The sequence below is a fragment of the Miniopterus natalensis genome, chromosome 1 (assembly GCF_054644295.1).
Source record: "Miniopterus natalensis isolate mMinNat1 chromosome 1, mMinNat1.hap1, whole genome shotgun sequence".
In the NCBI taxonomy this organism is placed as follows: Eukaryota; Metazoa; Chordata; class Mammalia; order Chiroptera; family Miniopteridae; genus Miniopterus; species Miniopterus natalensis.
In genome coordinates this window covers 97,591,696-97,606,442 of record NC_142081.1, presented here as the reverse complement: position 1 = coordinate 97,606,442, position 14,747 = coordinate 97,591,696, and the positions used below count along the sequence as shown (strand labels likewise).

The window sequence follows — 14,747 nt, the reverse complement described above, 5'->3', positions numbered from 1 at the left end:
ATGATGATGAGCACTTTGTCATATACTTGTTTGGCCATTTGTATGTATTCTTTTAAGAACTGTCTATTCACACCAGGCTGGCATGGCTCAGTGGTCGAGCGTGATTTATGAACGAGGAGGTCACAGTTCAATCCCAGTCAGGGCTCATATCCGGGTTGCAGGCTTGATCCCCAGTGCAGGGTGTGCAGGAGGCAGCCAATCAGTACTCTCTTTCATCATTGATGTTTCTGTCTCTCTTTCCCTCTCCCTGTCTCTGAAATCAGTAAAAATAAATGTTTCTTCATGTCTTTTGCCCAGTTTTAAATAGGGTTATATATTTTGTTGCTCTTAAGTTACAGGAGTTTCTTATATTTTTTGGATATTAATCCCTTTTCAGATATATGGTTTGCAAATATTTTCTCCCATTCTATAAGTTACCTTTTCACTCTGTTAATTATTTCCTTTGCTGTGCAGAAGCTTTTTAGTTTGTCCCATTTGTTTATTTTTGCTTTTGTTGCCTGTGATTATGGTGTCATATCCAAAAAATCATTACCAAGACTAATTTCACAAAGCTTTCACCCTATATTTGTTTCCAGGAGCTTTACAGTTTCAAGTCTTAATTCCACTTGGAGTTGATTTTTATGTATGGTGTAAGATAAGGATCCAATTTCATTCTTTTGCACATGGATATCCAGTTTTAACCAACACCATTTGTCTAAGAGATGATCTTTACTTCATTGTGTGTTCTTGGCAGTCTGCCAAAGATCAGTTGACTGTATGTGTGTGGGTTTATTTCTGGCCTATGTATTCTGTTCCATTGGTCTGTGTCTGTCTTTAGGCTAATATCATACTTCTTTGAGAGAGAGAGAGACACACATTGATTTGATTCATTGGTTGATTCTTATATGTGCCCTGACAGGGGATCAAACCTGCAACCATGGCACATCAAGACAGTGCTCCAACCAACTAAGCCACCCAGACAGGCCACCAATAGCATACTTTTTTATTACTATAGCTTTGTATTATGTTTTGAAATCAGTAAGTATGAGGCCTCAGCTTTTTTTTTTTTTTTAAGATGTTTTATCAGTTTTTAAAGAGAGAGGAAGGGAGGGGAGGAGAGAGAAACATTGATGTGAGCGAAACATCAATTGGCTGCCTCCTGCATGACCCCTACTGGGGATTGAGCCCATAACCCAGGCATGTGCCCTGACCAGAATCGAACCGTGACCTCCTGGTTCATAAGTTAGTGCTCAACCTCTAAGCCACGCCAGCTGAGCAGTGAACCATTCTTGCAACCAGTTTTGCATCCCAGGGATAAATCCTGCTTGATCATGGTGTATGAGCTGTTTTTAAAACATATGTTTTTATTGATTTGAGAGAGAGAGGAAGAGAGAAGGAGGGAGGGAGAGAGAGAGAAACATTGATTGGTTGCCTCCCATACGCACCCAGACCACAGATCAAACCACACCAGGACCAAGGGTCAACCTGCGACCTGGGTATGTGCCCTGACCAGGAATTGAACCAGCAACCTTTTGGTGCATGGGATGACGCTCAACCAACTGCACCACACTGGCCAGGGCTTAATGTGCTGTTGAATGTGGTTTGCTAGTAGTTTATTAAGGATTTTTCATCTATATTCATCAGGTAGTTTTTCGTAGTATCTTTTTCTGTCTTTGGTATCGGTAATGCTGGCCTTAGAAAATGAGTTTGAAGTATTCTCTCCTCTTTAGTGTTTTGGAAGAGTTTAGGAAGGATTGGTATTAATTCTTCCTTAAATGTTGGTAGAATTTACCTGTGAAGCCATCTGGCCCTGGGCTTTTCTTTTGTTGGGAGGTTGAATCAGTTGATTACTGATTCAGTCTCCTTACCAGTTTATAGTCCTGTTCAGATTTTCTATTTCTTCGTGACTCGGTCTTGGTGAGTTGTCAGGTTCTAGGAATTTATCCCTGTCTTCAAGGGCAGCAATTTTCAACCATTGTGCTGCAAGAAGAATTTTTAAAACATGCAATGCTACCTGACCTCTTTTCCCTTAGATTGTCAAATTAAAAAATGACAACAGCCAACACAACAATTGCCGTTTGGTGTGAATGAATCAAAATTATACCGTTTTTTGGTCAGATCAGCAAAAAATATAATGTATTTTTTGTTGTGCTGCAGAATTTTAGTAATTAGTTTATGTGTGCCATGAGATGAAAAGGGTTGAAAATTGCTATTCTAGGCTATCCAAGTTGTTGGCATCTAACTGTTCATAGTAGTCTCTTATGTTCCTTTTTATTTCTGTGGCAGTTGTTGTAATGTCTCCTCTTTCCTTTCTGATTTTGAGACCTTTCTCTTTTTTTCTTAGTTAGCTAAAGGTTTGTCAATTTTGTTTATCTTTCCAAAAAATACCCAACTATTAGTTTTGTTGATGTTTTTCTATTCTGTTTTATTTCCACTCTAATCTTTATTTCCTTCCTTCTGCCAAGCTTTGGGCTTTTTTTGTTTTGTTTTTCTAGTTCCTTGAGGTGTAGAGTTAGGTAGTTTACTTGAGATCTTTGTTTGTAATGTAGATGTTTAGCATTTCCCTTTTAGTACTGCTTTTGCTACATTCTGTTAGTTTTGATGTGTTGTGTTTTTGCTGCCTTTCCTCATTTTACTATGCTGTTTTACTATTTCATATTGACCTGATTTTTTAATCCTCTTGTGTATTGTCCCTTGTCTTTATGTTTCTACTATTTTTTACAGATAGTTTAAATTTTTGATATAGCTAAATACTGATCTTTCCCTTTATGATCTTTCCCTCATTAGGATTTTTTTTTTAATTATTATTTTGTAGTTGTATTTTTATATGTAGATCTTTACTCCATCTTAAATTAATGGGAAAGATGAGAAGTAGGGATCATTTTTAGAAAGCAGTGTTATTTTCTAGCAAACGGATAGCACCTTCATGTGTTGCATGTTCCCTTAATGTCAGAAATTTAGGTTAGTTCTGATTTTTTTTTTACTGTTATAAATAAAATTGTACTGTATTTATAGTCATTTCCCAAGGGGAGATTCATAGACCAGAATTACAAGATCAGGAGGAGACTGAGAAAGTGAGGCAGTTACAAACAGAGACTTGAAGCTGCAGTGCCTGCTTTCGATTCTCAGTTGCATTGTTTTGGTCATTTGTAACCTTCTTCAAGTCACTTAAGTTCCTTGTGCCTCAGTTTTGTCATCTGAAAAATGGGGGTAATAGTACCTACCTCAGAGTATTGTGCTGAGGTTTAAAAGTTTAATACACATAAAACACTAGTACAGGACCTGGCATATAATAAGTATTCAGTCATTTTTATTTATTTATTTATTTTTTAAAATATATCTTTATTGATTTCAGAGAGAGGAAAGGAGAGGGAGACAGAGATAGAAACATCAATGAGAGAGTCACTGATCGGCTGCCTCCATGCCCGCGACCAGGGATCGAGCCCGCAATTCGGGCATGTGCCCTGACCGGGAATCAAACCCTGATCACCTGGATCCTGGGTCGACGCTCAACCGCTGAGCCACGCCCGACTGGGCCAGTCATTTTTAGTTGTTGCTGCTGCCTCTGTTGTGTTTATTGTGACATTCTGGGAAGGTTATGCCATTTTTATGTTTCCAGTATGGGACTTTAGGTGAGTCCATTGCCCCAACCCTTGTAATCACTGAGTATTAGCATTTTTTAAAGCTTTGCTAATTTTACATCTGAATAATGAACTATTCTTTTAAAAATGTGTGTGTGTGTGTGTGTGTGTGTGTGTGTGTGTGTGTATCATTGATTTTAGAGAGGGAGAGAAAGAGAAAAACATCAATCAGTTGCTTCCTGTATACAACCCAACTGGAGATGGAGCCCGCAACTTGGGTATGGGCCTTGATGGGAAATCGGTGCACAGGGCCATGTCCCAACCAGCTGAGCCACACCAGCCAGGGATGGACTTCTTTTTTTTAAATGTACACTTCTTTTACCCTCTTGAACCTTAAAATTAAACTGCTATCTTTAGAAAATAGTTTATGTTTAGTTCTAGTTCCCTTTTGTGGATTCGTATTTTAGAAATTAAAGCCCATCTTCTTTTAATTATGTGATTTCCCCCAAATTTATCACTTAGCCTGCGTACAGTGATTCTCCTAAGCTTATCCCTGTGGTTTGTTCTTCAAGTCTTTACATTCATTTGAGCTCCGAGCCCCTCTATCATCTGCCAGACCCTTCTGCCAGGTGCACAAACTGGCAGAGGAGTAAGTCACCCTCCCTATAAGAAAGAAACTCATATCTCAGGAGAGGTGGTAGACAGCACAGGGGCAGCTGGCATCAGAGTTGGAATGTGTACACCATGGTACCAACCCCTGAATGGGGGCGTGGGGTTGGGAGAAGCCCTTAGGAGGATCTCTCAGAATTTTAAATGAGGCTGACTTTGAAACACAGCATGCAGCTGTGTTCTGCCCAAAGAAACCTGCTCTGTGCAATCCTGAACTTGAAAATGAAAGGGATTTTTTTTTTTTTGCTTATAAAATAATTCATTATAGCATTTTTTTTAAAATGTGTTCTGCCCTGGGTGGTGTGGCTCAGTGGTTAGAGTGTTGGCCTGCACACCGAAGGGTCAGGGGTTTGGTTCCTGGTTAAGGGCACGAGCACATACATGGGTTACAGGTTCAACCCCCAGCCCTGATCCAACACATGCAGGAGACAACCAATCTATGTGTCTCACATCAGTGTCTCCCTCCCCCCCTCTTTCTCTCTCTCTCTTCCCCCAACCCCCTCTCTCCCTCCCTTCCACTCTCTCTAAAAATCAATGGAAAATATATCCTCTGGTGAGGGTTAACTAAATTAATTAATTAATTTAAAAATGTGTTCTTCCTATACATTTAAAATATGTAGTTTGAAAAAAAAGACAAAAAATATTTTTTTTACTTATTTATTGATTTTAGAGAGAGGAAGGAAGAGAGAGAGAAACATTGATCTGTTCCACTTATTTATGCATTCATTGTTTGATTCTTGTATGTACCCTGATTGTGAATCAAACCCACAACCTTGGCACATCCAGACAACGCTCCAACCAGCTTAGCTACCCAGCCAGGGCTGGAAAAAAATGTCTTCTGAAACTTTCCTGAAGCATTGACTTCAGGTAAGTTTCCTAACCTCTTCAGGTCTCAGTTTCCCCTTCTGTCAGTTGCAGGTTCTCCCACTTGGCTCTCCAGCTCTGAATTCCTGAGCCCTGTGGTGTGACTATATGTCAGCAGCCATTGTGAAGTTTAAGTGGTAGGTAGCTCATGAGGTGGAATGAGCAGTGCTGCCAACTCAAGTTCTACAGAGAAAGGGAACTGGGACTTTCCTCTGGGGCTCTCAGTCTGACTTAGACTTGACTGGGCCAGTTCATTCACTCTAGTATAGAAGTGTCTTCATCACCAACATTGCATTTTAGTTTTTCTTCCTCCTTTTGTAGGAACACCCCATTTCTGGGCAGTCTTCTTAATTATTGCATGGAGTGTTTATGTGCCTAGATGGGAAGGTAGGACTGTGCCCTCTCTCTCCTCCCCTACCCGTTCTCCTTTCTACTGCTTAATCTGAAAAGTGTCCCTTAGCTCCTTTTCCAAGCCACCGAGTTTGAATTGATCCTTGTTGCTAGTAAGAGGTGGGGAGGCCCTTTCTGGTTCCTGCTAAAGTGTCCTGACCTTGGAAAGTGTGCATCTGATAATTATACCTCTGGTGCCTCTAAGGCCTGAACCATTTAGCTAAGAGCAGTAATCCTGATTTATCAGGAGGGTTTTGTAGTCCAACAGTGTTGCATATAACAGTATCTTTTACTTCCTGTGACTCCCCTCTCCTTTTAGGATTCTCCTACAATCTTGCCATTACCCCCTTGTACATGTCTCATTACCTTCAGGAATCATTTAAAACTGGGGGGAGGACAAAGATGTTTTTTCTTCCTACCAAGATGGGAATTGGGCTTTAACATTGCAACATCATCAACCCGGCCAGCAGGGGAACAGTCACAAGTGTGGTACAGGTAATACCTGCAGAGCCATGGGTCTAGCCAAAGGAAAGGTAGTTTATGTATTACTTATTTTAAATAATAATAATAATACTAACAACAGAATATTGAGCCCAAGTACTTCAGTTACATTTGGCATTTCAAAGTAATTGGTGTCCGTGAGCTTGGGATCTGCCCCTTAGAAGTCTATTTTGCTAAAGACTACTTTGAGGTTCAGGTCAAAGGAATTTGTCCAGATCCTTGACCATAGAGAATAGACAGAAAGGAAAAACATAACTCTTCTGTGTCGTCAGAGAACACAAGAATCTCTAAAAGTTGTCAGTGTATGATGGTGTTGTTCAAAGGACAGGACAATTTCTTCAGGGTTGTGGAATATTGGAGCCCAAGTGGTGAGTTGGTTGGTTACTTAGCCTCTGTACTTTAAACCTGAGGAAAGGGTTAACGCCTGTCCTGAGGAGGAGTGAGGAATGGGATCTAAAATTGCTTTGGACATCTGAACTGTGCTTTAATAAGATATTCCAGGTGGCCAAGGGGTAATCCTAAAATAGCCTAGATACTTAATTGCTTTTAAAGTCAGCTCTCCTGTCTCTGGGGAGGGACAGCTCTAAGGAATGCAGTGCTGGCTCTTAAAATCTTAGAAGCATAGTCTGGTTGCTCCCCCACCCCCACCCCCCGCCACAAATCCCAGTAAAAAAGAAAGGCCCAAGGCAGCCTTCTTGGGTAAGGAGACACTGATTAAATTTCTCCTCATCGGAAGGTTGGCATTAAGCCTTTGTCTCTTGCTGCTGCCAGCCTGGCTTCCTCCAAGGCTGTGGGATTGGTCTCATCACCGCCCCACCACCACCACCACCACACATACACATCCAAAGACAGTGGTCTGTTTTTATTAGTGACCAAAGGCTGCCTTCTTGCTTGATCCCCTGTGTGGTGTCTCTCCATTTCCATTAGAACATACCTTTCTCATGATAAGATCCAGGTTCATCCTTCTCCTTCTCTTTCATGCCTTCAGTCCAGATCCGCTTGATTCTCCGACTTGGCTGCATCTTAAGACAGTCATTTCTCCCTGGCTCTGCCCCTACCGCCCACCCAGATTCACAGTGGGGGCTGCTGACCAGTCCCAAGCCAGCCTCAGTGCCAGGTTTCCCTCTCAGATCTTCAATACTGTTTACATAAGTAATAAATTGACATTGTAAATCATTACTGAGGGGCACAAAAAATATTTTTTAAATGAGTCATACTGTTCTGTTACTTGAAAGACTAAATATTATGAAGATATCGTTTGCTAAAATTATTCTATAATTTCACTGCAACCCAAATTTTCATTGTTGGGGGTGAGGGCAGGTAACGGGTCTTGACATATGTTTCAAAAGTTAATCTAGAAAAAACAAACAATTGTTTTTTAATTGTCTCTCTCCATTAAATTAATTGTAAGCCCCATGAGGTCAGAGGCTCTTGCTTGTGTTCTTTTTCCCTCAGACCCTTTCGCAGTACCTAGTATATCCCAAGGGATCAAATGTTTGTACATGAATGAATATAATGAAAAAAATGATAAGTGAAGGTTCACCTAATCTCAGTCCAATTAGGTGTCTACATACATTTGTATGTGTATATTATATTTTTTCCAACAAAAATGGGTCATTAAAATCATCTGAATTGCTAGTTTAATCATTTGTTTTGCTTTTCAGAAAACATCTACGTCCCCACTGTTCACAGTTCAGAGTTTAAATTTCCTCCTGGTATTCAAGGCATCTCACAGCCTGTTTTCATCTTAACTATTCAGACTGGCATCCTCCCTGCCAAAACACACCTTGTTTATCCTTCACTCCATGCTCATTTAAACTGTAAACCTCCCCTCAGCCCTTTGTTCCAGGCCAGCTTTGTCTCTACCTCTGATCCCTGCTCCTCCCCCACCTTCCTGGGCACTTTGTGTTTTGGCTCTTGTTGCCTTGCTCTATTAAATGCTGTGTGTGCTCAGCTTGATTTTCCACCTATGTGGGAATGGCTTTTTTCTCCTCAGGAAAACAGTGTTGAATGAGTTTGTCATAGGATCTTCACTTCTCAGGACAGAAAAGGCTCCTAGAGGACCCCTTGTCAGCCCTATCTCATGTTGGATTCCACACCATGACATCCCAGACAGATGGTCATCTAGGGACGGGAAGCTGCCCACCTCCTGAGAAGGCCCACTCCATTACCGGGCAGTTCTGATTGTTAGAAAAGCCCCTCTTCCCCTACCTGAAATCTTCCTGGTTACTTTTGCCCAGTGACTCTAGTTCTGCCCTCTGGGGCTTAAGAGAAAAAAGAAAAACAAAAAACAACAAAACCCCCACCTGCTTCCTCTTCCACATGGCAGCCTTTTAGATTTTCACTCTTCCAAGGTTGAGGTGTTGAGGTTTTTTAACTTTGAGTAGCAGTCAGCGTAAACTCTAACTCATTATTTTTGAAGGCCTTTTATGTGCATGTCGCAGTGCTAGGTGCCATATTCTTCCAGTCCCCTCAGGTGTAACCGCTTCTCTCTCTCTTCCCCCAATCCCCTGTCCCCTGGGGGAAGATGAGGGCTCATCCTACCCAGGATATTCTGTTTTGGACATTAGCAGTTCTTATTCCAGTACCCCAGGGAAGTCTCCTGGACAAGTATATTCAGACTGATTTTTTTTAAGTCCATGAGATGAATTATGAAATAAAAGACACCCCCCCCCCCCATTGATAGCAGCCACCCAGGGCCATGACTGGGCATTATAGGCATTCTATGGACAGAAAATTTGGTTCTTCTTTTCCTCCCTCTCTCCCTTCCTGATGTCCTAATCCAGAACACTCTCTACTGTTGTTTCAAGCCACTAGGCAGCGTGGTATAACAGAGAGACAGATAGGCCTGGGTTTAAATGCTCTGAGAGACCCAAGGCAAATTACTTGAGCTCTTTGATCCATTGTTTTTCCATCTCTAAAACCACCACCTCTAAATTGTAGAATTAAGTAAGAAAATACTTTGTTAAGCTTCGGGTCCAGTACTTGCTACACAGAAGATGCATAAACACTACCTTCCTGCTCCCTTTTCTCCTTCCCCAACCATCTTTCACTACCATTTTTGAGGGATTTAAAGGCAAAATGCCCTCTGGTTTCCTGGGGGAAATGAGCTGAATGTGTATAGTAGCCAAAGCTTGACTTGGCCGGGTATTTGGTAACAAACTGTCATTTTCCTGTGAGCTCCTAGTGAGATCAAAGCTGTTAAGAGAGGTCTCAAGTAGGAGAGGCTGAGAAGGTTGTCAATGACAGTAAGTTACAATTCTGGCTGCTGTTGCCTCTTGCACATACTCTGGGCTATTGAACACTGCCTGCTGCCCACCGGCTGACAGGGGCTGTTCCCCTGGCCATTAGACTTGGATGCAGTGATTCTTCAACTGGAAGGCTTTTCTTGGGGACACCCTCTTGATCCCTAAACTGTTGAGCCGGCTCTTTTGGGCTTTTCCCCCCATACTTACCTCTGTTGCCCCCCTGCTTTCCTCCAGTCTAGCGTCTCAGTCAGTCACACTCGGCATCCAAGAAAAAATCATTTCTGGGCTGATAACTTTTCAGCAGTGACACCCATACCCTGTTGATAGGCCAGGAAACCTGCTGCCCACAAACTTGAATTGCATAAGTGAAGCAGTGTTTTGCAGCAGTTGGTCAGAGTTAAGAACCAAGAAAATAACTGCTGAAGCCTGTAATTCTCCCAGTAAAAGCAGTGGGGAGAGCAGAACTGTGAGGTCTGAGCACCTATGGGGGAGCCCATCCCTGTGTTTCAGCAGATGTGTCAGTGCTATCTATATGCTGGGGGCTGGGCCTCCTCTGACAGGATGCTTATAGGCAGGGACACAGATAACCAAAACCCAAGTGACACAGCCCAGAGGAGAAAAGTGTTAATTCTGCCTAGTGGGCAGAGGTGGAGGCTTCATGGGGGAAGCAACATTCCAGCTAGACTGTGAAGGATGGGCAGGGTTCAGGAATTACTCTCACCTCAGCCCAAAAATCACATGAAGCAGGGTTGACTTTTAACTGCCCAATACAAAGAGAGTAATTTGAAGAGAGCAGACATTTCCCCATCAACCCCAACTGAACTTTTTGTTACTGTTGTTAATCCTCATTGAGGATATTTTTTCCACTGATTTTTTAGAGAGAGTGGGGGGCAGGGGGGAAGAAAAAGAGAGACATTGATTGGTTGCCTCCCACACGTGCCACAACAGGGGCCAGGTATTGAACCTGCAACCCAGATACATGTCCTTGACTGGGAATCCAACCCGCAACCCTTTGTTGTGCTGTCCGATGTTTTAACTACTGAGCCACATCGGCCAGGGCCCAACTAAATATTTTAAAGTAAGTAAAATTGTTCCTGCTTTGGAACTGGACAACAGGGAACACTTGTCTCCTGGGCAACTGTTTTCCCTGCATTTCTTTAAATAGTAACTGACCTTCCTATCTGTAGAATGGGTTAAACAGTGAGATTGCTCAAAGAGTTTAGTGTCCCATTTCTCTCGTGTTTTGGCAAGTCTCCTTGTCCTCTCTGGTCATTGAGATAGGGGCATGTCAGACTAAAATCCCATCACTAAGCAGATTTTTAAGCTAAGTGGTTCACATTTAGTGGGCAGAGCTGGAGAAAGTGACCCCAGCCCCCATCCTCCAAGGCATTCTCCTCTGTTCCTGGAGCTGTCACACTTGGGTGTTTATTGTCACACTAGGCACTGGCCTGCGTGCTTTTACACTCCTCTCCTACTGTGGAAAACCCTGTCTGAGATTCTAGGTTGTGAATTCCATCCTCTCCACCTAACTGAGTGTTAAATAGTTTGAGTGAGCATTCACAGTGCTGGAAGTTACTGTAATTAGCAAAAAGACTGTGTTTTCATCTCTCCTGGTGATAAAGAATCCTGTGAAGAACCAGCTTCAGATCTCTAGGTAGAGAGAGTTGGGAATTCAGCTGCCACAGTAAACAGCTGACATAACAGAAGCAGCAGTGATCCCCCATTAAATAAATGTCTTTCAGCCGATAGGGCCTCCCGGGATAATTGACTTTCCAGCAGGAATTACTGGCTCAAACAAAATCACTGGGCATTAGAGAAGCCTGCTGCATCCTTTAAAAGGAGGACTGTGACTGTCTGGTTTTGCTGACCTGACAGGCATCATTCATCTTGATTATTTATTGTCCTAGTCACCACCAGATGACACCAGATTTCTGTTGACTGAAATTACAACATGGGGGTGAGTTTTGGCTTTTTAATTTTTTTTTATTAATAGTATTCCACCCACTTGGTTATTGGCCTCCCTGAGCTGAAGTTGCTGTAGGCTGATTTCTACAACATCTGCTTGGGGAGGTGATGAGTGCGTAGTCCGATAGCATTCACTGAGCACTTCCTCACACGTCTTTTACTTGATAAGCAGGGAAATAATTTGGCGTAATTCAGCATAGCCTGTTTCATTTTAGCTGACAGGATATCACTTCTTGGTTATGCTTACCTCCCTGTGTGCTAGATTGCTGCTGTGAGAAAGTGGGTCTACACCTCAGATACCACTTGGGAGTAAGGGAAGAAAAGGATGGCCCCCAAATATGACCTCCTGCTTTCAGGCAAGCTTTATTAAAGGGAGAGGGGACAACTTTATTGGTATGGTTTCACAACAAGATCCTTATGCAGTTCAAAGAATGTCCTCCAAGAAACCTCTACTCTCCATTCCCAGATGCCCCTTCCCAACCTCTTACACATCCCAGCCAGCTGGGTGGCATGTGTCTACATGTGCACGTGTGTGAGTGTGTGTGCCTGTGTCCTGGGGAAGAAATGAGAGGATGTGATGGACTCACTGGGTCAGGGAAGAACAGCAGACTTCTAATATGACATTTTATACACCAGACTAATAGAGGGTGGGTTTTACTCTCCTGTATGGTATATGTGTTTCGTTTTGTATATTTTTTGAAGAGATGTTCATCAAGCATTCACTGGGGCCTAATAAGTGTCAGGCAGTGTGCTGTGTGCTGAAGATACAAAGATGAATAAGACACCTTTGCTCTCAAGGAGCTTATAGTACACATAATTCCAAAATAATATGTTAAATTCTGAGCTCAAAATGTACAGAGATTGCTTCCAGAGTACTTAGCACAGCTGGGAGTGAAGAGGAGGCTGTCCATAGGAAATGATGCCTGATTTGAGGAATAAGAGTTACCCAACTGAATAAGGCTAAGAAGCAGATTTCAAGAACATAAACAAAGGCGTATTTATATTTACCGTTTCCTCCCTTCAGTTTAATGGTATTGGTTTAACCTAATCAATTACATTAGGATTAGGTTTTCACTATTTCTCTAATGAAAATGAACATCAACCAAGTGGCACAGGGTTTCTGTACCCTGGGAATAATTTCAGGCCCTGGGGATGCTTATATCACTAGGGAGTTCTGATTGCTAGATTTAGGGCTTCTAATGGTTAGGCTTGCTGACACCACAACGTCCTGCTGCCTTTGACCCCCACTTAGAGTGTTGTATGGAAAACCAGGCTAGCTATCTTCACAACATACCATAATATACAAACACACCATAAAATACACAAACACACATACCATGTAGAACCTGCAGAAAAGTGGTACATCTCAGAGTGGTGGCTTCTTCCAGAAGATTAGCTAGGGATGAGCAGGTTCTCAGGAAACAGGGCCTTGGTGTCCTCCTCTTCCAGGATTCTCAGGTATAAGTATTTCCCACTCTCCTCCAACAAATGGAGATGATTCTTCCACCTGACTCCCTCTCATTTTGGAACCATACTTGAAAGTAAAAAAAAAAAAACAAAACAAGGTCTCCCTATAAGGGTGGCAGAGATAGTGACTTGAGCAGTGTAAGCCAGAATAGCACAATTGCTAACGCTCTTGATCTTCCCTCTAAACAATTGCCTTGTTCTCTAATGCTCTTTTCCTACTCCCTTCTGAACTCTGCTTTGTTCCCCCTTTAGAATGGTGGTTTGGCTTGGAGTGATGATCCAGATGGATGCCGAGGAAGAGAGATCTCTCGAGATTTTGCCAAGGTCTGTAATGTTTCCTTTGTGATAAAGGGGCAGTTCTGCAGCGGGTCATTGTATCTGATCCCCAAAGAATAGGATTGGAGTGGTCTATGAGTCATATTTGTAGTCATTCAGATGGTGTGTATCTCTGGCGTAAGGCTTCCTGCATAAGACGGATTTTTCATTGTGTGTTTTTTTTGGTGGGGGGATTGGGATTGCAGCTGTATGAACTGGACGATGATCCGGAAAGAAAAGAGTTCCTGGATGACCTCTTCATCTTTATGCAGAAGAGGGGTGAGTGTGCGTTATTTCAATTCTTTTCATATTTATTGAGTGCCTATTGTAGGCAGTTCACACTTCGGCTGAACTCCTCCCCACAGAGTGCCAGAGTCTTAACTCAGGAAGACAGGGCCATTTACTGCTAATTGGTTATGAACCTAGCCAAACAATTGACAGCCAGATTGAAGAGGGCAGATAGGGCCTTGGCAGAGAATGAAGGGAATAATCATTCAGACTTGGTCCTGCCTTATTTTTGTCACCCTTCTGATTAACGGGTCTCAAGTCATTTCAAATTTAAATACTCACTTAAACTAGTATGTGGGGCTTCCTATTGACGCATCTAGCCTTAGGAAAACTGAGAAAGGCCAATGAAAGAATAGAGGCCCCTCAGGACTTGTTGGGAGGGCCGGAAATGACCCGTGAAAAGGATAAGCTCTTTTTCTAACCCATTGGCTCTTTGATTTTTGCATCCACTGGCTTGGTGGGGGCATTCCTGCAGTTAAAGTTTTGGTACATGGGTGTCTGCTTTATTATACCTTCCCACTTCTCTCCTCCGCTCCTCACTCTCCCTCACCCACTCACTTTGGACCATGATTTGACTGAGTCTTGAGCCCAGTGACTCAACCACCTGGCTTTATAGCCTTTCATATCAATGGATTCACCAGCCGGGACAGCCCTCAAGAAGCATGGCCAGAACCCAAGCCTCTCTAGGAGAAGGTCCTCAGCAACCTGTGTAGCTCCACCGTCATCATGACCTCAGTACAAAGCCATGGGAGATCACTACTCCCACCAGCCTCTTCCCCAGGATTATGCATCCCTTGGTTTTTGTGTCAGCTCCTTCATTGAGATCTGGCAATGAAATGTTCCTCTTATCCAAGGCTGAGCTATAATGGCAGCCTCAGCTGCTAAATATTCTGAGTGAACTCCTCTCCCTCCCCCCGCAACCACCCTCATCCCTCTGTCTTTCCCACTCTTTCTCCTTCCTTTGCCTTCCAAAGCTGAATTGCCCTCTTAGTAGCATGCCTGTTACTTACTTTGTCATATCTTTGCTCACAAAAGGCAGTCACAAGTTTTGAGGTTCAGTGCCTCCCATCCCCATTTCCATGCATATCAAAACCATCGAAACAGCCTCCAACTGTTGTGTGGAGCTGCCTGTGTCAGTGAAAAACAAGAATATAATCCCAAAAGATAACGTGACTACAGCAGAGAAACACCCTGGTTGCCCTGGGAAGGAGAAATCCACTTAATACTTTTGTCTCCCCTTCCAATTACTTTTTAATTATTTACAAGCTCCACAAGGCCAGCTGGTGCAAACCCAGGAGGTGATTTCATCTCAGGGGCTGTTATAGCAATAAAGATTTTAATCAGTGCTGTAGCTACCACTGCTTTTTTTTCCACTTCATTGTTTTTCTCCCTTCCCAGAAAGATTTTTTTTTTTTTAATTGAATTTAGAAAAAAGAAGGGATAGGGGGAGAAAGAGAAACATCAATGTGAGAGAGAAACA

The 14,747-nt window shown here is 42.6% G+C and overlaps 1 protein-coding gene across 3 annotated transcripts in view; it reads left to right on the top strand.

Moving 5' to 3' along the window:
- Window positions 1-14,747, top strand: part of ARID3B (AT-rich interaction domain 3B) — a 57,079-nt gene that overhangs the window by 22,956 nt on the left and 19,376 nt on the right. For all 3 annotated transcript variants that reach the window (XM_087824315.1, XM_087824304.1, XM_016210522.2), the window contains 2 exons: window positions 12,917-12,988; window positions 13,186-13,258. In XM_087824315.1, the coding sequence (XP_087680441.1) occupies window positions 12,917-12,988; window positions 13,186-13,258 (145 nt within the window). The remainder of the gene's footprint in view (window positions 1-12,916; window positions 12,989-13,185; window positions 13,259-14,747) is intronic.